Source organism: Equus przewalskii, chromosome 24, assembly GCF_037783145.1.
Source record: "Equus przewalskii isolate Varuska chromosome 24, EquPr2, whole genome shotgun sequence".
NCBI lineage: Eukaryota > Metazoa > Chordata > Mammalia > Perissodactyla > Equidae > Equus > Equus przewalskii.
In genome coordinates, this window is record NC_091854.1 from 5,777,699 (window position 1) to 5,802,649 (window position 24,951).

General features: G+C 37.8%; 1 protein-coding gene across 8 annotated transcripts in view; it reads right to left on the minus strand.

Moving 5' to 3' along the window:
• Window positions 1-315: 315 nt before the first annotated feature.
• ABCD3 (ATP binding cassette subfamily D member 3) overlaps window positions 316-24,951 on the minus strand; it is a 76,172-nt gene continuing 51,536 nt past the window's right edge. For 7 of the 8 annotated variants that reach the window (XM_008524611.2, XM_070592598.1, XM_070592593.1 and 4 more), the window contains 13 exons: window positions 23,261-23,330; window positions 23,075-23,172; window positions 22,874-22,965; window positions 20,965-21,056; window positions 20,808-20,880; window positions 20,618-20,681; window positions 14,905-14,982; window positions 14,734-14,799; window positions 14,547-14,636; window positions 13,970-14,089; window positions 7,999-8,103; window positions 4,588-4,644; window positions 316-2,354 (listed from right to left, as the gene is read on the minus strand). In XM_008524611.2, the coding sequence (XP_008522833.1) occupies window positions 2,277-2,354; window positions 4,588-4,644; window positions 7,999-8,103; window positions 13,970-14,089; window positions 14,547-14,636; window positions 14,734-14,799; window positions 14,905-14,982; window positions 20,618-20,681; window positions 20,808-20,880; window positions 20,965-21,056; window positions 22,874-22,965; window positions 23,075-23,172; window positions 23,261-23,330 (1,083 nt within the window). In that variant the 3' untranslated portion in view covers window positions 316-2,276. Of the gene's footprint in view, window positions 3,951-4,203; window positions 4,645-7,998; window positions 8,104-13,969; window positions 14,090-14,546; window positions 14,637-14,733; window positions 14,800-14,904; window positions 14,983-20,617; window positions 20,682-20,807; window positions 20,881-20,964; window positions 21,057-22,873; window positions 22,966-23,074; window positions 23,173-23,260; window positions 23,331-24,951 lie in introns of all 8 variants that reach the window. The other variant, XR_011532539.1, reaches the window with a different exon arrangement.

Genomic DNA, 24,951 nt, shown 5'->3' on the forward strand with positions numbered 1-24,951 from the left:
AGACCCAGCCAAAAACCCTAAGAGGGCAGAGGTAAAATTTTGCCTCCACGACAGAAGCAAAGCCTAGATAGGTTGTATCCTATTAATGCATTGCAAACAACCCTGGTTGCTTAAATCCCTGTTTTCTCTTTATATAGAGTGTAAAGTTTGGTATTACAACACAGAGTGATAAACTTGGTTTGGAGTCTGCTGCTCATGGATGAAAAGTTCTTATCCTTTAGCTTTTTCTTCAGATTAAACTGCCGTTTCCTAGTGCAGTCTATGGAGGATACGAATAGTAACTATGTGGAAAAAGACGTTCCATGGTCAATGAAGTTTTGGAAACACTGGATTTCTTTATTGTAGGCCTTCTCACAACAATCATTTTGTTAATATACACTGTGAATCTCCAGGAGAGAGATCTTCCTCCACTCTTCAAATGCTGAGGCACTTTAATATTTGTTAAATTAAAAAAGGAAGAAAAAGTAAAGAATAGAAACCAAAATTGTTTTTTTGATGGCAAGAATCCATTATAGAAACAGTCGGGAGGCAGCCAGCAGACTTCTATTAGCAGGGTGAGGGTAACTCAGGTTAGGACACTTTCAGAAATCTGAGAATATGACAATCTCCAACTTTCCCGCCATTAAATCTTTCCCAGGACTGATGATATCTTTTAAAGTCTCCTGGCTATTTGGTAGCATTTGCGAGGTACACTGAAGGTTTTGTCCGGCTTTTCTAAAAGAGAAATTCATTCTGTTAAAGCTACATTTGACAAAAATTTTTAAAAAAGAGAGTCTGGGTGCTCAAAGGGCTTTCTGAATGTTTAGTTTTCTGTTTTTCAAGTCAGGTCTGTACGAACTAGGTATGAACTACCCAGTATTTAGATACCAAAATAAAAGGAACAAGCAAAGATTGTATAGGATATCTGATTTTTTTTTTAATCTGAACAGAAAATAAGTAAGTATACAAGTTTGCTAAAAGGAAGTGGTAAAAATTGAATGTTACGTATTGTGGAATCAGTACACCAAGTTTTACTTTGGCAGCCAGTGATTCTTAGAGTTAATTCTGCAAAAAAACAAAACCGCTTATGCAGAAACTACAATATAAAATGCCCCTTTCTGAACCCCAGTTTGACAAAACTGATTTCATATCTAACATTGATAATTCAGTTTCAGTTCTCCCTGTGCAAATAATAGTCATTAATGGTGGTTTGGTGAGATGAAATCGATTTCTCTTAGGATAGTTCAACATAATAACCCAAATATAAAAAAGATTCACAGAGACAAACCAGTGCCTAGGAAACATAATTATTATGTGCATAATAACTTTAGAACATATTTTTTAAACATGAGATCATGGTCAAAGATAGTGCTAACATTGCATACTCAGTGCATTACTCATGTAGTGCATTCTATGGCTCATCAGGAGTTCAACACCATGTAACCACCACACTTCCAATGAATGGGCTTCTGACATACAGAAATCCAACCAATTCTTCAAAAATCTAACAATCTTGTAAGACCTTGACTTGACATGTGAGGACTCTGTTTTAACACCCCAATCACTGGAGAGATCAGGTGTGAAACGTAGTAAGCACCCCTTATAAGCAAGACAGCACATATACTTTTGTGACATCACCACAAAGAACCCTCGGAACAAATCAATACTGCAGATTGAGTGGGGCACATTTATTAGTTAGCCAAAGAAAATTCAAATGGCTTTACTGGAGTCAAACGTACCCCAAGACATATACAAGGAATGAGTATAACTGTGGCAGCTAAAGAAATCTGTCACTGTGTAATAAATGCTATTATGCAATTATGCTGTACATCTTGATAATACACTATGATTCGTTTGTTTCCCACTATCATGGGATGAAAGAAAATGAAATTCAAGACTATGTCGTTAGAACAGGACAAGTGATGACCCTAGTTTTAAATAGGGTTCTTCACTGAAGGAAAAGATAGAGCCATAAAAGTCAAATTAGCTGACTTCAAATGGTTAACATCCCAGGATGAATCAGGTTACACTGATTTAAGCCCAAGTTAATTTAGGCAGGTTTTTAACCACAAGAATAAGGACATTCTTAGTACATATTAATAATTAAACAACATATACACAATTAGCAATATTCTATGTAATATTAAATGTTTTAACAACTTGTTCTCAATTATTTTATATCTAGTTCATTTGTTGCTTTGTTTAAAAAAAACAAGCTAACTTTATTTTACAATGTACTTTGTATTCCTAAGTGTACTCCGTCATTATTTCATTGAAGAGGGTCCAGTTCTCCGATCCTAAGAGCCAAACTCAACCGTATCTTCTGTTATCTGTTTGAATTCATAATTCCCTCTGCCGTCCATATGCAGGTAGTACTATGGGAAAGAAGTGGGGAAAAAACAAATAAGAGAATTTCCTTTTTGTAAGGAATTTATGTAGAAGTTTTTATACAAGAAAATGATCAGAAATAATTATTTTAAGTCACCAAAACCTTCAAAAGTTTATACTCAGAAATGCATACAGTTCTCCAAGGTAAAACTAAATGAAGAAGTCTGCTCTTTTTGAAAACAGTCACAATATAACTGCTCAGAGTGGACAGAGTACTTCCCTTTATGAGAACTAACATATGAGCCTTCCTCATCATTTTAAAGAAACCAAATCTCTGTGCATTCTACAAATGAGAAAGCTTCTAGGACTCCGCCACCAAGGCTGACGTACCAGCAGGTAGAACTGCGCCAAGCGGAAGCCTGTCAACAGGGCGGCCTTGAACATATTTCCTTTAGCTGGTTTCCCAGATCAGCTCGGAACCTCTAACTTAAGGCTTTTTGTCTGTCTGGATTTTGACTTAGCACTGGAGGACAAGAGCTATGTAGCGTGCGGATCTACCCCGTCCCGTGACGGCGCTGGGACAGTAGTTACGAAGCCTCTGTGTCAGTCAGCGGTGATTTACTTAGAGGCTTTGGTCCTCCGCCTTCCACACTGTTACTTCTCAGCTACTCTGGCCTCTGTCCCTGCAGTCCCTCCTGTGACCCCCTCACCTCACTGGCCTGATGCTTATCTTGCTCTGCCTACACTGCCCGAAGGGGAGAGAGGTAAGAAGCGAGTCCTCTCGCTGTCCCGTGGCTGGAATGCTCGTAAACTGACAAACACTAAGGCTTGGATGTATTTTAAACTGCTTTGATTTCTAGTTACGCAATTTCTCATCCAATTCATGAGAAACAGACAAATTATAATATGTCATAAGACAATAAAAACTCTAAAAGTCACACAGCTATACAGAACATCCTTACACTTTACTATGCACTCTCATCAGGCCATCTTTGATCCTCACGGTAATCTGAGACAGGTGGGCAAGGATCAATAATTGTTATTATACAGAGGAAGGAACTGAGGCTGGGAACAGTGGTGCTGGAACCCAGGTTTACTGACTTCAAATCCCACGTTCTTCATATTATCACTTGTACACTATCATTTAAACTGTAAGTTTCTTGAGGGTAAAGACAGTATCCTGGATCCCCTGTGACACTTAGCCCAGGACTTGGCAAAAAAGATGCACAATCAGGTTCAGTCAGGTGTGTACTTTATGGGACACAATACCCTCACCATTGTTCCAATTTTTCTCAAATCCTTTCTTTTATCCAAAATTTCTCTACCACTTAGGGGAAAAAAACGGAAGGAAGGAAAGAGGGAAGGGGAAAGAAAACAAAAAGGAATTACGCTGGGCTTACTTTTCGGGTTTGCTCATTTAACGTTAAGAGTTGAAAAGACTAGCCGAGCATGACACTGCAGGAACGCCGGAGTGAAGACAACACCCGGGCCGGGTCAAGCCTCACAGCCGCGTCTCTGCAAACCGCAGGGCCCAGTGAGTGAATGCCACGCTGTTACCGCGCAAGGAGAAACGCAGCTGACACTGTTCAGTTTCCCCTCGCAGTCCTGACCTCCACTGAAAAGGTCCCTAAACTTTTTGCCACCTAATCCTTTTTTTTTTTTTTTTTTTTTTTTTTTTTTTTTTTAATTTTTTCCTTTTTCTCCCCAAAGCCCCCCGGTACATAGTTGTGTATTCTTCGTTGTGGGTTCCTCTAGTTGTGGCATGCGGGACGCTGCCTCAGCGTGGTCTGACGAGCAGTGCCATGTCCGCGCCCAGGATTCGAACCGACAAAACACTGGGCCGCCTGCAGCGGAGCGCGCGAACTTAACCACTCGGCCACGGGGCCAGCCCCCCACCTAATCCTTTTTAAGCCTCTTTCCCCTATCTGTCAATATTGGATGATAAGAAAAAGTTTACCTAGCCACGGTTCTGATAAGACTATGCAAATTTTAGTTAATTATTATTCAATTGTCATTTATAAAACTAGAGAATCACTAATTGGTTCTCTAATATCTCTCATATATAACTAGGGATTGTTTATATATACTATAGCTTTCAAAACAACTACAATAATATTTAAGAAAATCCTACTTTATTTTTATAAAACTGAAATAGAATCACCTTTTTGCCTTAAAGCATATATTTATAGGGGAATATACACGAAGAACCATAATCACCTCAATTCACATATTTAAATAAAATAAACTTTCACTGTACCATTTAATGTAAGAAATACAAACCTCATGGTGCTTCCAAAGAGACTTTCTGTGGGACACAGTGAAGAGGGTGATGCCGACCTAACAGAGAAATGAGTACGGTTTATGTGAATTAACGCAGAGCCGCAAATTAAACCAGTCTATCTATTTTAAGCTGTTAAGATGACTGTCTTTGTAGCTATTGTTAAAAATCAATGTCAAAGAGAAAATATTATACCTGATGCCGTGTTCAAGGTAATGAAAAGGACAGGCCATCAACCACATAATAAAGACTAAAAGGTATCAATAAGTCTATAAGAAAAAAACAAAGCAAAACTAACAGGTACTAGCATAAAGTGTATTATTTTGTTTGGGGCAGAAAATACATAGCCTAGCACATCTTCTATTTCACTGTGAAAATTATATGAAAAGAGTATAAGGATGGTAGAAATAGCAAAAGGTCAAAAATCAGGAAAATAAAGTCAACATTGCACTGTCTACAGTCAATCTGTTTTTCAAACACAGGGTTATAATCCTTTACTGGAAACCTGGCTTTGGAATGTGCTTTGGAATTCAGATTTTGGAAAAGTAGTGTTTACCACTCCCAGGGGTGCTGGGGTAAAATTCTGTAATTAAACACATGAATGTTTCTGCAGCAACACGTATGGACATTGACACTAAGTGAGACAAATCAATGACTTTAAAGATCCTTTGTTAGTTCAGGCCAGGTACAGCTACCCAGCGAGCCTGCTAACAAATGAACGAAAAATCTTTCTATTTTAAAAGCTTACTGGTTTTAGATTGTGAATAAGTGTTTATAGATGGGTACTTCAGATTAAAAAAAAATACTAATTGATAATAACTCTAGTTGCTCTGGATCAGGGGTTCTCAACTGGGGGTGGGGGGTGGTGATTTCATCCCTTGGACATTTGGCAACATCTGGAAGACACTTCTTTTTTTTTTCTACTGAGGAAGACTGGCCCTGAGCTGACATCTGTGTCCATCTTCCTCTATTTTATATGTGGGACACCTGCCACAGCATGGCTTGATAAGCAGTGTGTAGGTCTGCACCCAGGATCCAAACCTGTGAATCCCAGGCTGACTAAGCAGAGCATGTGAACTTAACCACTACGCCACTGGGCCAGCCCCTGGAGACATTTTTGATGGTCACAACTCAGAGTGCTACTGGCACTGAATGGGCAGAGGTCAGAGATGCTGCCAAACATCCCACAATGCAGAGGACAGCCCTCTGCAACTAAGAAGTGTCCAGCCCAAGACGTCAACAGTGACGAGACTGAGAAACCCTGCTCTAGATCACTGTTTCTCAAAATGAATCTCTCGAGGCTGACAGGTACATGCTAGGGTATCCAGGAAATTTCCATCATGAGTTCTAAATTTTATTTTCATTTTGATAATTTAAAAAAAATTAGCCTAAGTACAGTCTGAATCCTTCCTACCATGAGATTTCAGCGCCCAAGTTTGTGTTTATACTTCTGCTGGTACCAAGTGATAACTTATGATATCACTTAACACTTCTAACGTGTCGTAAGTTTGGCTGCCATGTGGAAATGTTCTCAAATTGGTTAGCAATTGCATGACAAAATAAGTATATTATTAGTTGTTAATAAAACATATATTTCAATGGTACAGCCCTTATCTGATTTTTGAAAGCTTACTTCATATATTATTTCTCTTTTAATGATTCTACAATAATTGGAGGAGATCTCGACCTAATGCAGGCATTCTTTATAATAGAATTACTTACGTCAAAATACATAAGCAAAATACAAAATGTAAGATTTGGACCTTGGATTATATTTTTCCATAATTAAAATCCCAAGCCAGTGGTTTACTTTCAGCAAAAGAGTGTCATAGGTCTCTTTGATGATGCAACTTTGAAATAGTGTTTTGTCTGTACTTAATTTATAAATTTATATTGGTTTTAGAGTTGTAAATGAGATCTAAGTTTAAGGAATTCATTCCTCATTACAGTTTATACATATTCCAGTGCTATTATAGTAATATAATTTAAATTATCAACTGGGGGGCCCCATAAGAATTTTCTTCTTTCAAATGGACTCTATGCTTTACAGGAGATTTACAGGCTGTAGCGAGATCCAAGAGGAGACTGCATGGTCAAATTACCAGGGAGGAGCCTCCAAACGCCTGATCAAACAGGGACCCCACAGTGTATGTGAGAGAACTTCACAAACACCTCTGATAGCCAGAACTCTGAGAATCTCTATGGACAAATGCACTAAGAATTACAAATGATCAAAACTGATTCAAGGATAGAAAGCAAACTACCAAAGAAATAACTCCAGTAGTTCAAATCTTCCTACAAAAATGAACGTAGCAAATTTATTCTTTCATCATTATGCCAATGCTTCTCAAACTTGAACATCATCTGAATCCCCTGGGAATTCTGTTAAAATGCAGACTCTGATTTAGTAGGGCCTGAAATCCTGCATTCCTAACACACTCCCAGGTGATGCTGATGCTGCTGATCCGTGACCACACTGTGAGGAGCAGGAATCCATACTGTATATAGGCAACATGACCTTTTCTATTTACTGTAAACTCCCAAAGGACACTCACAAAACGCTGAAGATTCCTGTACTTCATTTACTTACTTAAAACTGTAAAACAGTTAGGATATACTTATCTTGTTCTCAAAATTCAACAAGAGTAGAGATGGTGGTGATAATTCCTCACAGAAAAAAAAATAACTGAGACTACTGAATAATTACTTAAAGAATGGAACCAAGGAAGACAGCCTCAGAAAAAGACTACTAAAAGCAGCTTTGGTAAAATATTGCCCGGGTCAGAGAAAAAAATGGATAAATTAAAATTGCCAAATGATTATTGTTGAGTTTTCTTGATTAGAAAAACAAATGAGGGGCTGGCCCCATGGCATAGTGGTTAAGTTTGGCACACTCTGCTTCAGTGGCCAGGGTTCTGGGGTTTGGATCCCAGGTGCATAACTACACTACTCATCAGCCATGCTGTGGCGGCCACCCACAGATAAAGTGGAGGAAGACTGACATGGATGTTAGCTCAGGACTAATCTTCTTCAAGCAAAAAAAAGAGGAAGGTGGCAACAGATATTCGCTCAGGGCTAATCTTCCTTATTAGGTAAAGTTAATGGTATAAATTAAGAAAATATCAATTTATTAACTCTGAGTATAGGCAATGAGGTAAAACGGAAATAAATTTAAATATATTATTTGTTTCATATCTAAGACATGGCCAAAGAGAATTATATACAGAATTCATTTACAACTCTTTCTTTTACTCCTATCTATTAATTATCAGTTTAAAATTTTTATTAAAGTGAGATATCATCCTTTGATAGTAATTTTGTTACTTAATATCTTAGAATATTCTCTTCGGTTGGACACAAAGCAAATGAGGAAGGGGGACATGGACCCTCAACTGAGACCCTGTCCCACTTACCTTCCGGCAATGGCTGTAAATGTAGCCTTCCACGTCCACACTAACTGCACTTGTGCACTCATCCAAAATGGCAAACTGGGGTTTATGATAAAACAATCTTGCCATCTGAACCATAAAAAGAAATACTGTGTGACCACATGAAGAAATTAATAAGCTAAAATAGATTTACTTTAAATTAAATATGCATTTAGCCTTATAAAGCAAGTATGAAAACTATTCTAACTCAAAAAATCTACTTCCCAGAAATAGAAACAATATAAATAAACCTAATTGTTTTTACTGTCTTCCTGAACAAAGGGTAAAATGTAGCATGAGAAATACTGTTAAGAGTAAAACAAAGTTTTAAGACTGATATGAGATGAAGTTGAGTTTTAAACTAACACTAAAGAAAGTCCTTAAACAAGATTAAAGGGCACATATTTTAATCAAATCTTAGCATTCAGACTATAGATAGCTCAGGGGCAAAAATGTGTCTATTTTTAAACATTCTATTACTTAAGTAATGACAATTAATATTCAGTTGCCAATTAATACTCCCACCAATAATTTCTGGGTGCACCTGTTTTATATCCCTGTGGTCAATGCCAAGTGTGCTCATTTTTTAAAGCCTTTGCTAATTTGACAAGTAAAAATTAACATCAAGATTGTTATAACTTACATTTCTTTGCTTAGCAGGACTGCTACACATTTTCTCATGTTTATTTTCCATACGCCTTACATTTTCTGGGAATTCTTTATTTTGATCCTTTGTCTAACAGATATTCCAATTTGTCATCTCTCCCTAACAATGATTTCCATGTCACAAGACCAACATGGACACTCTTCCAGCCTTACCCAATTCATCTTCTCTGCAACACTGAACTCAGATGACCACTCCCTCCTTCTTGAGAAAGTGGCAGTGAAACCATGATCTTAAGTTTCCTCCCACTTCTTAGGCTGCTTTCTCAGTTCCTTTTCCAGCATTTTCTCTTCCAGTTGACCACCAAATGTTGGGGTTCCTCAGGGCTAATTTCTAGGTCCTCTTCTCTTTTTCCTATATTGTATCTCTCTGAGTGACCTCATCAAATCTCACCATTTCAAATATTTACATTTGTAAACTCCCAATATATATCTCTTGCCTATACTTCTCTTCTAATTTCCACAACGATATATAAAAATTCCTATTTGATCTTTCTACCTGTGTAACTCACGGGACTTTCAGACTTTGAAACTCTAAAACTCAAACAGATTTTCTAGATTTTTCCCCTTAAAATCCATTCATCCATTTCTCCCCAATCTTAAATATTTCAGAAAATGACGCTATCAAACAGCTGCTCAAGCTAGAAAGCCATGAGTCTTCACGATCTTTCCCTTCTCCTCCCTTTCACCCCTATCCCCTCATTTTTAGTCCATTCAAATGAGTCCTGTGGACTTTACAGTCCACTCCCTTTCCCCACCTCCACAATCATGCCCTGAGCCCAGAACACAATCATTTCCTGCCTGGATGATGACAAGCAGCTTCCTACTTCCTCTTTTGCTCCTCTCCAACCCATTCTCCATGTAACTGGAGAGGATCTTTCAGAAATATAAAGCAGAGAACTTCACTCTTCAGCTTACAACCCTTCAATAACTTCCCATTTCACTTAGAATAAACATCAGACTTCTCACCTGTACAATCTTATTCGTTCCTACTCACTCTCTAACCTCAGCACTCTAGCCAACATTGCCTCCTCTCAATTACCGGGACACAAGGTGTGTCAGGTCTTCGAGGCTTAGCATAAACGCCTTACTCTACTTCCTGCATCTTTCAAATTTCTCTTAACATAAGCTCCTCACACAAACCTACCCTGACCTCCCCCTCAATCCAGGTGGGTCCCTCTGTAACACCCCTGCAGCACTGCATATATCGTGAACTGTTTGTTGTCTGTTCCTTTGTTTACCTCCCTAGGCTGTAACATTCACAATAAGCAGACTCCATTTTAATCACTACTGTGCACCCAACACTTGAATATAGGAAACATTCAAATATTTGATAAATGAATGACAAACATATAAACAGCTTTCTTGAGGTTTATAACTTTGTATAAGGTGAGGAAGGAGAAGCAGCAAGTATAGACTATCACGAAGCTAGCTGTATGGAGAATGAAAGGTACACACTATAGGGGACCTTTGGTTAAGGCAGAGTTTGCTTTTAGATCAGAGAGACCTGAAAATGTCTTTCTGAAAGAGAAGGACTAGAAGAGATTAAACAGAGGTGTGTGTGTAACTGAAGGAAGGGGATGTGATAAAGTCAGAGGAGAGATGGTCCAAAACCACAGATGGAGACATTTAGCCTCTCTCAAGAGGAAGGATGCCATATCCTCCACAGATAGTGGACATAGGGAGGTAAGGACAGCCCAGCGCAAAGTCAGTCAGAGGTGTGGATACCTGAAGGCATTCCTCCGCGTCTCCCATAGAACCTTTTGCCTACCTTCACCACCACACTTACCACATTATATGGGAATTTTCTCGTCATGGCTCTCTCTCCCACTATGCTGCTACTTGATACCACACTACGAGAAGACTGCACAGTGAGGAGGTATGTGAACACTGCAGTTATACTGCTGCCTGAGTTGGAAAGCCACCCCCTATCCCGCACCACCAGCTTTAAATATTACTAGCTGTCTTCGGTTGGCAAGCTACTTAACTGCACTACGGTTCAATTTCCTCTGTAAAACAGGGCATTCACACTTCTTATCTCACAGGACTGTTGTCAGAATTAAAGAGATAACCCCTGTAAAGCGCTCAGCATATTGCCTATCATCTATTAAACACGCAATAAAAATTAGCTGTCATGTAACTGAAATAACAGCTTCTGTTTTTTTCTTTAAGAAGTAGGAGGTGAGTTATTCTGCTGAGAGTGTGGAGTAGGTGATGGGATGGAAAGCCTGAGTTTGGTAGTTTTTAAATGATTATCATGAAAAATGAGAGAGAGGGGCAAAAATAAGTAAAATGATTGCCAAGCCATGCTGTGAGCCCCTGAAGATTGGAAACCAAGAAAGTAGGGTGGCATCAACCCACAGCATTCTGATTTTTCCAGCTGTGCTCAGAAGCCTATGTACAGAAATGCCAAGGTGAAAAACTGCTCTTGGCTTGGGGTATAGGTTACATGAGGAAACAAACAGCGGAAAAGAAAGTTAAAGGGAAGGGACCATCGCTCATTCCTTTAAGAAAGACCTCCTGCGTACTAGGCCCCAAGCAGGCCCTCGAAGATTAAGTCTGTACTGCACAGGAAAGAAGGCAGAGCCAGAAGGGGACTGATCAACTGTCAGGAAGGGAGGGGTGAACATTCAAGAGATCTCAGTGAGTTTGAAGAAGGGGGATAGCCACCAATTAGGTAAAAGAAAAAGAATTACAAAAATGAATTTTAAAAACCTCAAAATTTTATGACAACGCTATCTCTGGTAAGGGGGTTTTGGTCCTTCTTTATACTTTTATAAATATTCCAACTTTTCTAGGATACATTCTTTCTCATAATTCAAAATAAGAAAACCTATTACTAAACAAGAATAGTGGAGTGGGAAAGATAACTGTCGGTCAGAGAAAGAAGACATCCCAACTGATGACAATAGGTGGGGCAACCCTGAGTGATGATGCCTGGGCCCAAATGGGTGCAATGGAGGGAAACATCCCTTGAGACTTCCAGGCACAATGAGAGGAGAACTGGATAGACAGCACACCTGCACACTGAAGGCTGTTCAATGCACTGGTCAAGAGCAGGAGTTCTGCTGTCAGTCCACCTGCCCTTGAATCTCAGCAGCTGTGGCATTAGTAAGCTGCTCAGGCTCTCCACATCTTTTCCTCGTCTGTACCTTACCTCAGAGGGCTGTTCCGAGTTTAATTAAATGGGATCTGCCATTCGAACCAATCTTTCCCTCATCATTACCCCAGCGCACCTTCTTAGTAGCTGTCCCTGAAGGCTGCCTTGTCTACAGTTAGCTGAGAACGTCTGGATCTCCTAAGTGGATCGTAAGGGCAGGCACCTAGCTCAGCACCTCACACAGAGTAGATTCTGACCTGATACTGAACTCTGTGGAAATCATAATTAAGTTTTTCACTGTTAAAACAACGGAATAATCATCTTATCTCCCAGCACTTATGCTTTTAGAAATGTGTTCACCAGACCTCCCTTTACTCAGTAGTATTATTCCATTCCCTCAATTCAAATCCTGACTCTCCTTACCCACAAGTTCCTTTGGTTCATGTGTTTTACACTGATCTTCACTCTTACGGATTCACTGTTTTAGGTGGATAAACCTTTCAAGTCTGTCCTTTATAATTTATAAACTTTCATAATTTATGAAAATGTCTTCTCTTCCCTCTTTTTACTTTGAAAATTTTCAATCTTAGAAAAAACTGAAAGAACAGTAAATGAACACACACATACTCTTCACTCAACTTCACTGATGTTGTTATTTTTGTTGCATGAGGCTTCTCTCTCTCCCCTTGAATCCTCTGAAAGCAGCAAAACAGCATGCTCTCTTTTAACCTTCACACTCAATTCCCCAAACACCGGCCTGTCAGTGGCTCGGTGCGCAGCAGCGTCCTGGGTGAGCTTCCTCCAGTTCCCAAACGACTCTAGCACAGCTCATCTGGTTTACAGGACCCTCCCTGCCCCCTCACCCTTCCAAGATACCCTCTCAGTTCTCTAGGCACATCCTTGAACTTCTTACCTTAAATAAAACTGTGCCCTCTGTACCTTTATACCACACACAAAGGATTCCTTAGACAAGCACATTTATTTTTCTTTCTGAGTTTCCTTTGTGCCCATTTGTGAATCTTGACTTTTCCTTCCATTTTCTTTGAGTCATAGTATAGGAATTTAAATCTGTTCTCCTGACTTGCAGTTATTTCTATAGTCATCCCCTAAATTGACTCCAGAAATGCCCAATCACTTCAAATTGTCACTTGCTCAGCCCAAATTCTATTTTGAGTATGGCTGACATCTCTCTTTTGTTTATTATGCATTAACACCAGATTAATCTCATTTCACAGCACTAGCCAGACAAATCACAATATTAGGTTGCTATTAAGTTCATATAGAACGGGTATGATTTGGGGGAAAAACCAACATGCAAAATCAGGGAAAAGGAGGCAATAAAAAGGCAGAATATAACTTGAACATAATGACTAAGCAATGTTGCAAACAGTCATTTCCTTTGCTGTCTTTCCTCGGCTACAGTTTTCTCTAATTTCCACCAGGTTAAGACTCTGGAAAAAAAAATTCCTCTGTATCTGCTCAAACTATGGTATGCATAGCTAAAAAATGACTCTTTGAAAATTATCCCTCTTAACAGAGTATCACTCTTAATATGTAGTATTTAGTAGTCATGTTTGATTAGGGATAACTTTAGTCAATCATAAAATTAAAATAGTTCCTTTCAAATGCTTCTTTACACTAGGAAAATTTTAAAATTCTAAATAACTTCAGGTAGTAGACACTGAGCCCTGAAGGATACATATAATGGCAGAAGGAAAGAGCAAGAACAGAGTAAAGAATAAAATGATAATAACATTAGAGTTGATCATCTCTAATACCTTTAGCTACTTCAGAGAGAACAATCTGAGTAAGAGAAAGAAATGTCTATAGGGAAAAGATACTGGAGAGATCTTGTAACCCAGCCAGGAATACCACATATCCCAGGATCACCATGCTACAAAGTTTCCCTAAGTTTTAGAAAAAAGTATTAACGGTACATAATTGGATCTACAGCTTTTCCATTCACAGGAAAATTTGCGAATTTTTCAAATTCCAAACTTACATGCAAGTTATACATTTTTAAGCACTTTTATTATCATTTAAAATAATCCATACTACAACAACTGCTGAATAAAAAGACTGAAATACACCTGTGTGCCTTGATTAATCAAGTTGAGTCAAAAATGTTGGACTCTAAGAGCAGCTTTATACAACCGGTCTCATTGCTGTGCAACGTCTTCAGAGTATACTTACCGCCATTCTTTGTTTTTCTCCCCCACTGAGAACATCCATCCAGTCCTGAACACTGTCCCAGCCTCCTTCACGTTCCAGGATGTGACCCAACTGGACATTATCTAGGTATTCCTTCAGTACCTTTCAACAAAACGATTACAGATGAAATCAAGCTTACTATAAACCAACATTCTCTCTCTTGCTTTATATTTTAAACTAGAATCACTATAATTCTATTGCCAACATCACTTAAAAAGGCTCATTTCACAAAAGAATGTGGCACAAAGGTAGCCCTGAACCCTTTACGTTCTATCTATACTAACTTTGACAAAATATATCCAGTAGCTTAAAGAGAATAAAACTATTGTACATAATTAAAGGATGAGGGCAATGAGAAAACAAACAATAGAAGACAAGGTCAAACACTCAACAAGTCACAGTTAAGCAAAGTGGTTAACATACTACTTCAGCTTGGAAAGCTATAATTAAGGACAAGGCTTTGGACGGCTTTACAGGTTAGGGTAAACTACCTGACACTTAAAGCACTTATCTGATTAAGATAAAGAATCTGAAACAGAGTATTTCAGTAGGTCCTTACAAGGTCGGATATCCCCTTCCTTTTCTGATCTTCTCTTCCATCTGGATATATCACCTGGTCTCGAAGTGTTCCAAGGGTCATATAAGGTCTCTAGTAATGGCACAGCAAAAATTACTAGAAGTGAATTCTTAGAAAATAAATAGAAAGATCTTTAAATCAAAGATTACAAAATAACTCAAAGTCTTACCTGAGGAACATAAAATAACTTTCCTCTCTCAGGCTTAGTTAGACATCCTCCAAAAAGAGGCCATAACTGTAAAAGGCAGTGGGGAAGGGGAGGAGCAGTTGTAAATTTCACAATGTGGTAGATTACACAGCAAAATAAGAGGGCAAAATTTTAAGGCCGATTCGCACTTACTTCACCAAGAACACGGAAAAGTGAACTCTTCCCACAGCCATTTGGACCACAAATTAGAACGTTGGCCCCAGACTGAACCTGAAAGAAAACCAGTCTCTGAATTAATCACATAGAGTGAACATATACTCAATAAACACTTTCTTGAAGTCAGATCTTTGCTAATGATAAACTTTCTATTTTGTCTATAAATGTGATATTAGGTAGAAGCAGTGGAGGGTATGATTGAAGGGAGCTTTTACTTTTGTTTACTTTCAAATTCTACTCAGTTACCTTTTTTTTTAATTTAAAAATCATTATTGATTGATATCATCAACTTAATCTCAATCAGAATACAAACAGCTAAAGCATAAAAGTGGAGAATTCCTGAAAACAATAAATATGTGTACAGTCTTTTTTGTCAAAAAATGGAACTGTACTATATATGTTCTACATTTGTTATTATTTAACAATCTATCAGAAATATTCTTCCTGGTCAGTATATTCAGATTCCTTTTTTTTAATGCCTGCAGTGTATTCCATAGTAAGGATACACCATAACTTATTTAAATACTCCCTTTTTGTTGAATATTGGGGTCACTGGCATTTTGTTTTGCTCCTTTAGATAATATTACAATGAACCTCTGAGTCAGTGAGCAAATTTATACACTAGAGAGAAATGTCTTTATAGAAGAAACTGGAGTGAAGGAATTAGAAGTGTTGGATCAAGGTATATATGCATTAGAAATATTTACAAGTGCCACACAACTGCTCTGCAACAACGTAAAGTTAAATGAGAAAACGTAGAGTGAATAAGTTCTAAGCTTATGGTCTTAAATAAGTGTTAACCTCGTGAAGAATCAGAAAACCCGGGTTACAATTATAGCTCACAACATTACACAGCAATGAATCCAAGTAGGAAGGAAGACGACAGAGATGTGTTACCCCAGCTGTAGAACCGGCCTTTCACAAAGCTTTTAAACTGCTGAGCCTTAGGTTCCTATTATTTAATTCAATGAATATTTACTGAACGCTCAAAGTCAGGCTCTGTTCTAGGCAATGGACTACATTAATGAACAAAAGAGACAAAAAAAAACCCCAAAACAAAAAAATCCAAACCCTGCCCTTACCTGTTTACACTCTGGTGAGAGAGACATACAATAAAAAATATGCACAATAAATGAGTAAATTAAATAGCACGTTAGGAAATAAGTGTATGGAGAAAAACTAGATCAGGACAAGGAAACTGGGGAGTGGGTGGAGGAGGCTGCATTTCTAAGGTGGTCAGGCCAGGCCTCATTGAAAATGACAACTGGACAAAACTTTGAAAGATGGTGTGAATTAGAAGTTTATCTGGAGGAGCATTGTTCCAGCCCCAACTCTTACCCACAAAAAGCTGGGGCAAAGGCACTGAAGCAAGAATGTACCCATCCTATTCAAAAAACAAAAAAGAGGCTGATTTGGCTGGAGAAAAATGAGTAGGAAGGAAGAGTAGTAGGAAATGAGCTCAGAGGGCTAAGAGATGGGGATAGGGTAGTGGCAGGCAAACCCCAAGGGCACTGTAAGCTCCTGAAAGGACTCTGGCTTTTGTTCTGATGAAATGGAAAGCCATCAGCATTACTCACAACAGCCAACAGGTGGAAGCGAAACAAGAGGATGAATGAATACACAAAATGTGGCATACACATACAATGGAATATTATTCAGCTTTAAAAAGGAATGAGATTATGATAATCGCTATCACATGGATGAATCCTGAAAAGATTATGTTAAGTGAAATAAGCCAGACACAAAAGGATGAATATTGTATGATTCCACTTATATGAGGTAACTAGAATACTCACAGTCATAGAGACAGAAAGGAGAACAGAGGTTAGCAGGGGCTGGGGGAGGGGGGAATGAGAAGTTATAGCTTAATGGATACAGAGTTTCTGTTTGTTGAAATGAAAAAGTTCTGGAGACGGTTAGTGGTGACAGTTGTACAACACTGTAAATGTACTTAACGTCACTGAATTGTACACTAAAAATAGTCAAAAGGATAAATTTTTGTTATGTATATTTCACCACAATAAAAAAAATTTAATGGTTGAAAGGGTAAATTTTAGGTTATGTTTTACAATAAAAAGAGGAATGAGCTTTGAAAAAAATGTTGAGAATTTCTAGCCTTCCACATAGTTATCTACAATAAAATACACCTTATGCATATCAGTGTTAGAGAATGAGCTATTCTGAATGACTTTGCCAGATGAATGAACTGTCTCTTTTTCTGAAAAGTTATTTTAAAGAATCATTTTGATGGACTTCTTTCAAAGCAATCACCTATTTCCTTTTCCTGTAAAATTGAATATAATGAGTATTCCTGATAATGCAAGGTTATTACATATAATAGTTTTACTCTACTATAATAGTGATGTCCTTAAGGGCTCCTAAAGTTCAGAAAGCTGTTAATTAAATGGTTCCCTACTACTATGCTTGGAGTAATGACAGCCACATACATTTTTTTCTGTCCTTAACTGATTATGGCAGTTTTCACTGGTATCCAATATTTCTGCACATTATTTGTTGCAATAAGCCAGGAAACCCAAAAACCAAGTTTATAATAATGTGTAAAAATAACAACTAGACTTACGGACATTCCTAGGTACTCTCTTACGCTCAAATATCTTAGATTCAGCATTAACTTTTATTTACTCCATGGCTTTTGGTAATGTTGGACAAAACTCGCAATTATGACATTAGGCATGGTGAGCCAGTGATAATTTTTCTATATTTAAGACTTATAAAAATGTTTTTTCCCCGTGTTGAATTAAGCCTAAAAGACAAGGGTAACTTCCACTGAAAATTAAGTTCTTAATAACACTGTACTACTGAGGCTCCTGGATTGGTTTAATGGTGCAATGAATGCCTTGAACCGCCATATTTTTACCAATTAAAATATTCCCCCAGAAACAACATTTATTGATAAATCCTACTTCATATGAATTTACCATAATAAATCATCAAAAATCCTACAGATAAATATGCCTTAAGAGATTATATAAAAGTATGCTGTTTATGAAGATTTGTAGGCTTCTTTCAACACTATAAACATGTCTTACTAAAAAGGTAAAAATCTGAATAAGCTATAAAGTACTATTTTAATGCCCACATGACAACCTACAAGTTGTTATCTCTTCCGGTGTTCAGTCTATAGATAGATAAATACGCCTGTGCTGGGGTGTTCATAAAAGAATAAGGTATAAAATCTCGTTTTCCAAAGAAGCTCACATTACTTGGCTATTATGTAACTGAAAAGATAAAGCAGTCATTAAGTAGGATACATTTATTTTTAGTGGCCAAGTCTATTTTATTATGCCTCTTTCCAAGAGAAAGGAATCCTTATTTTCAAGTGAGCCAGATGGGTAGAAATTAATCAGAGGTTACAAAGAACCAAGGGATGTTTACTGAATAAAGGAAGGCTATGTTAAGAAAAACGTAAGAAATAAAATAAAGGAGAAAGAGCCAAGTCTAATTTAAAATACCTTAAGTCAGAAAGAGACAGAAGAGAAATTCATTACAGTAGATCAGGAGGACAGAAATCAAAGACACAGCTCCCAGTGGAGGGGAAAACAAAACAAGAACCATACGACAGACAAGAGGTGGGACAGAACATGGTCACAAAGTAAAAAACTTAAACAAGTAGGTGTGTCACTGGGGACTCAAGTATGACTTTCCAAATGAGAAAAAAAAGAGCAAAAAAGGGGCCAGCCCGGTGGCACAGTGGTTAAGTTCACACGCTCTGCTTTGGCAGCCTAGGGTTCATGGGTTCGGTTCACGGGTTCGGATCCCGGGCATGTACCTATTCACCACTCATTGGGCCATGCTGTGGTGGCTTCCCACATACAAAATAGAGGAAGACTAGGACAGCCAATCTTCCTCACCAAAATAAAAAGCAAAACAGTAAAGGCCTTTCTGAAATTGTGAAAGTCAAGTTACAGAGACTGGCCAGAATATACTAAATCCAAACATAAAGGCTTTAAAGGGAAGGACTTTTGGACTAAAAGGAAAGCAACAGCTTAGTGTGGTACAGAGAGAGTAATATCACAGACCATCAGCATGATCTCATCCACTCCACATATCTGTACACAGATCCCAAATCCCTTCTCATTAGGCTTAAGCCATGTGAACATCTGTATTGTTGGTGAATCTATTTCTGCATAAAGACAGTGAGAGAAGGTGGGAGAAAGGGCCAAGAGGATTCTTCAATGGAGAAATCTCATGGCCCTTTTACCCTTGGGTTGTGGCAATAAAGGGGCTACTAGAAATCTAACAAAGATGAGGTTCTGAGCTCTGGTTTATCCCTGAAATTAAACCTGATGGGTGGCTAGTGACTGTGTCAAGAGAACACACCAACCTGACTGGAGAACCCAGAGCCAAATGAGAAAACATTTCTGTAATACTTGCAGTCGTTCAATATTTACCAACTATATTTACATTTTCTCTACTTCCTCTTGTTTCCTGGCTTTAATAAATATGATAATATACAATATTCACTGTTGAATAAGTTCAAAGTACTCTGCATAACTAACATTTTTAATTTTTATAGTTCCTAAGAAAAAGTGGAGATGTACTTAATATACATTACTAAGAGTAGAAAAATTGAAAACTGACCTAAGATGAGAACAATTTAAAAACAAATACAAAAATTACAGTCTCTATTTTATAAACTATCACACAACATTCCTTCAACAAAAGCAGTTGAAAAGAATCCCAGCATCCAACGCAAATTACAGAAGTTCACAGACATAAGCACAGGGAGAAGAACTCTGGGGCTGTGCTATCCAATACAGCAGCTGCTAGTCATATGTGGCTATTTAAGATCAAATTTATTAAAATTAAATAAAATTTAAATTCAGTTCCTCAGTTGCACTAGCCACATTTCAAGTGTTCAATATTCACATGTGGCCCTTATATCAGACAGCACAGATACAGAGCATGTCCATTATCAGACAAAGTTCTATGGGACAGTGTTGTTCTGGAGAAATGATATCCGGAACTGGGAGATAGCCTGCATGACATGAATTTCTTACTAATCTTTAAGAATTTCAGATCCGAACTATTCATAAAGTCACAACAGATGTATAACCTAAATAGTAACCCTCAGGTTTGTGAGATTCTTAAAACTCATGCAAAAATACTCAACCTGTGCTTTCTCTTTTTAATTTGGCCTGCCATATTCCCATCTGCGTGACAGACTATACTGAGTCAGCGCCACTCTTCACCTGGCATGAGATGATACCTGTTTTGGATAAGTGGCTATCTGCACTGATCCTGTGCTGCTGTCTCACTGTTTTCATTTGTAATAAGAAACTCTATATTTTGTTTTTATAGGTGTAGATCCTCTTGCACAGTCAAAACAATACCAAACCATAATTTTTAAAAATTTAAACAGACTAAAATTATATTTGTATGTTTAAACATTCACTCTACATTAGAGATTCCAATTAATTGTGTCTTCTGTGGCTTTCATGAGATGGACTTTATTTGCAAAAGACTTTTTGATAGTAATATTTGAAACTTTAAAGTCCTGTCAGCTAAGAAAAACAGATTTCTCAGTGTTTCAAAAACTCTTTTTAAAGCAATTCTGTGGATTCAGAGACTAAGCGAAACCTTAAAATTATTTAAAATATTCAGACATTATTTTTCATTTCACATTTTGAAGATGATTTAGCTTTTATACAATCATTTAAGAACTTACTTCAAAGTTAAGGTCTCGGATCAAGATATCTCCATTTGGCGTTGCTAAAGGAACATGATCAAATCTACAGAGGAAAGTAATAAAAAGAATAATTTTACATTAAACACTAAGTAAATGGAGCTGAAAGAGAAAGGCTACTATGTAGTTTAACAAATGTTTATGGTGCTAAAGAACCTTTTCCTGTACGTACTTTATAATATTATCAGCAATAATGATTTTTCCAACACCGGGTATCAAAGGAATGGCTTGTGCTCCGTCAGCACCTTAAATGGTATGAAATAAGTATTAAAGCATCATATTATGCCAACAAACACTTATGTTATGTGACCTAGTACACTCATATTTACCCTTTTCCTGTTGTGAAACCATTGTGCGTTCATATTTGCCATGATTTAAATCCTTTAGTACTTGCATTAATTCTGCAATCCGAGCAGTAAAACTGAAATTTAAAAAGAAAAAAAAGCCACAATCAAAACTCAAAAGGCTATCATATTTTATTTTCGTTATTTGAGATAACTGACACATTGCGTAAGTTCATATCTTTTATTTTATATGAACTTAACTGAAGTTTCTAAAATTATAATTTAGCTTAAATGAAATAACCTAAAAGAAGTCTCATCAACCTAAAGTATGAGTGATGGCATGCATGTTCCATGACTGTTTCAGTAGGAGGACAGGGACATAGGGATAAAAGAGAAGAGGCTTCAGAGGATCCCCACCTCCACAGATACTTACGTCATTAACAGCTAAGTCAACCAGCCTGTTTGCTGCTATAATTTTAAGGAAGTTTCTAGTGGATACTACAAAAGGACTAGTGCTGGAGCACTCCTTCACCCCAGGAAGTATGGCCCCTGAGCTCCTGCTGGAGTGGCCTACAAACCCACATGTAAAGCCGGCCTTTCTACCTGAGGAAGGCGTTTATTACATGCTTGCCAAATGCATGCTACCTCCCTGCAAACATGGAGGAACGGGAAAGATTCCTCCTTCCTACTCTGAAGAGGGGAAAAGATGAAGTGTTCTTCATACTAGTTGGAAATCACTGTGGCAGTAGAGAGAAATGAAAATTCATGACAAGAGGTTGAGGAGTAGAAGAATGGCATGATGGTCAAAGAGAAAGCACTCTGCGTCAGAGAAGCAAACAGGATTTTTCTGTGAATAACAAGCAGAAACCTCCTAAAGGAGCAAAGCTGTAAAGGCATGAGAAAGGTTACTGAAAAGCAGGACGAGCATCAGCATTCTCAAGAGGAAGAGACTCCTCACGGTAGCTACCACTACTTCTATCTTCCATGAGACCTTAACCACAGGAGAAGAGGAGGAGGAATAAAGAAGAGGAAATGTGCAATGCATCACAGGCCTGGGAAAGATCTCGTCATCCAATTTCTTTGGATGACCTGAAACTTACAGTGCTTTTTCAAGTTATAAGACCTTTATATTACAGCTTGAAATACTGAAATATTTAATCCCATTTTATGGTCTAAGAACAATTTTACTAGATAATATGACCACACTTACACCTGTACCTACAGACACCACAAGGTAACTTTTCACTTTCTCCGTTAAAATCAACTTCATCTTTATCTTTTGCTAGGTTTCTAGTATCAAAGATCTAAGAAAAAAATATATGGTGGGGGACAAACAAGTTCAAATGAGAAAATTCCATTCACTAACTTAATTTTCTGTGAATTAAGAAAAGACTGCCATGATTTAACATTTCCCAACATATCTAATACCAGCGTCTGTGGAGCAGACAGCTTGAGAACCACTAACTTAGTTTAAGGCTCAAAACAGCTATCTTAAGGAAGCATGAAAAGTTCACTATCAGAGAAAAACTTTCCTTCATTTTCTATCAAAACCAGCTTCTAAGAGTAGGAAATAGGGCTTCAGTTGCCCCTTATCTTAACCTCAACTGGGCACAATCATTAAGGATAACCCAATTTAAAAATTATCCTCTGTATGGGGCTGGATGGGTGGCAGAGTGGTTAAGTTCACACGTTCCACTTTGGCAGTTCAGATCCCAGGCACAGACCTAAGCACCACTTATCAAGCCACGCTGTGGCAGGCATCCCACATATAAAATAGAGGAAGACAGGCATGGGCATGGATGTTAGCTCAGGGCCAATCTTCCCTAGGCAAAAAAAAAAAGAGAGAGAGAGAGAGAGAGAGAAGGATTGGTGTTGGATGTTAGCTCAGGGCTAATCTTCCTCAAAAAAATAAAATCAATCTCTGTAATTGCTCATTATTACCAATCTTACCTACCCAGCCAGTCTAGTCATTTCACGACCAGCCAAAACTATTCGACCCAAAGCTTGAGACATTCTCAAAAGCATTCTTCCACTTTGGTAGTAATCCTAAATAGAAATAAATATCGGTTTTCATTTACATTCCTAAGAGTAAAAACTAGGTTTTCTTTACTTTTATATTTAAATTTTCAATTTGTTATTATTACTACTGCTTTACCTCCAGAAGTTCTGAATGTGTACTCCTGACATGTCGAGGGTGAGCCAAATCTAGGAAAGGACGACTGACGACTAAGTAACCAACTACAGTGGCAAGATCTGAAACAAACAGTTAAGACTTAAAATAGTACAAGTTCTCTACGTTTCCACAGATCCCACCCCTCCAGCTCTTTTACAGCATACTTACATTTGGCAATTATGTTATCAATGAAGCCCATAGAAAACCGAAACAAAATGAAATTATGTAGGTGCTCCACCTGGCAGAAAGCAAAAACAAAAAATAGGTATTTTCTATGCATTAAAAAAAATTGAATCTACCATGAAGATAAAAGAAATATAAATATAAAAGAATATAATTTATTCAACAAATATTTACTGAATGCCTATGATTTTTGACTATATTATACACCATATTTTCTGGAGCACAAGGCTGAGCAAGTGCCAAACACTTGATGAAACCATTTTTATGCAAACAGAATGGGAATTACATGAAGAACGTTAATGTGGTGTCCTTTGCATGTAATGGTACAATGATGTTGTATTCACAATACTATCAGATACACATATGCTAAAACGGATCAATAATCAAAACAAAGAGAACAGAACAATGAGCAAATTTAGGTGCAACACTAGCTGTCTGGATTGGCACTCAGTGCTGGGCTGTAGTTGGAAACATCTGGTCTGAGCTTTCTCCAAGATTTATATTCCTCTCTTAACGAAGTGCTGATATAAACCTATGCTGCACAGCTTGAGTCTGTAGCTTTAATCTGAGCACGTATAATCTCAAAATTACAAGTCTAAAAATGTTTTTTATTCTGCATTTTAGTGCTCTCAAATTTTCCATCTATCAGATAATTCAAGGCCCTGCATGATCTGGCACTGGGCTCCATCTTAAACCTCCTCTGCTTCTACTTTGCTTGTCCTCACTGAGCTCCAGAAGTACTGGTTCCTCAAACATGCTCCTGCCTTAAGGCTTTGCTCTTGCTGTTCTCTCTAGCAGGAACACCGTCTTCCTAGATATTCAGACTTCGTAAAATGTAAAAATCTCACTCCCTCACTTCATGTGGGATTCTGATAAACGCCACCTCCTCAAGAAAGACCCTCTTCCCATCCTAGCTAAAATAGCTAGGCAACAGCCTCCATCAGACTGCACCACTCCATCCCATTTTACTTTTGGTCATAGAATTCATTACTACCTGAACCCATAAAAAATATCCAGCTGTTTAAATGTTTATTGCCTCCTCCACTAAGCTGTGGGTTTCTTGAGTACAGGGTAGCTTGCTCTTACTATCTTATGCAAAAGAACAATGGCTGGAACATTTATCCAACAAATGCCATGTGTTACACACTATGCTCAATGCTGGAGAAACAAGAATAAATAACAGACAAGATCCCTGAGCTCATGGAGTTTGTATTTTAATGAAAGAGACAAACTAGTAAACAAACAAGATAATTATAAATTGCAATATATGCTTTTAAGGAAACAGATCATTAAAACAAGAAGGAAGTGGTGGAGGCCATTTCAGATAGACTAATCAAGAAGGCAAGGCCTCATTAAGGTGTTAACTTTGGGGCTGAAATCTAAAGGATGGGAACAAAATAAGCAAGCTACGTGCAGAGTGAGCCGGTGAACATCAGTACCCTGGAAAATTACCTTAAATATATTTTATCAGTAAGCACGATTAAAGTTCAGTCATGTTAAACATAAATAACGCAAAAATACAATTTCTAAAATAATTCAAAATGACTTCTTTAACCTTTTTAAATCACCTAAAATATATGTTTAATTCCACAAACTTCCACTAAAATGTAAGCTCCTTAAAGGCAAGATTTTGTTGGTCACGTTCACCCCTGTTACCACCTGGAACAAGCACAGGC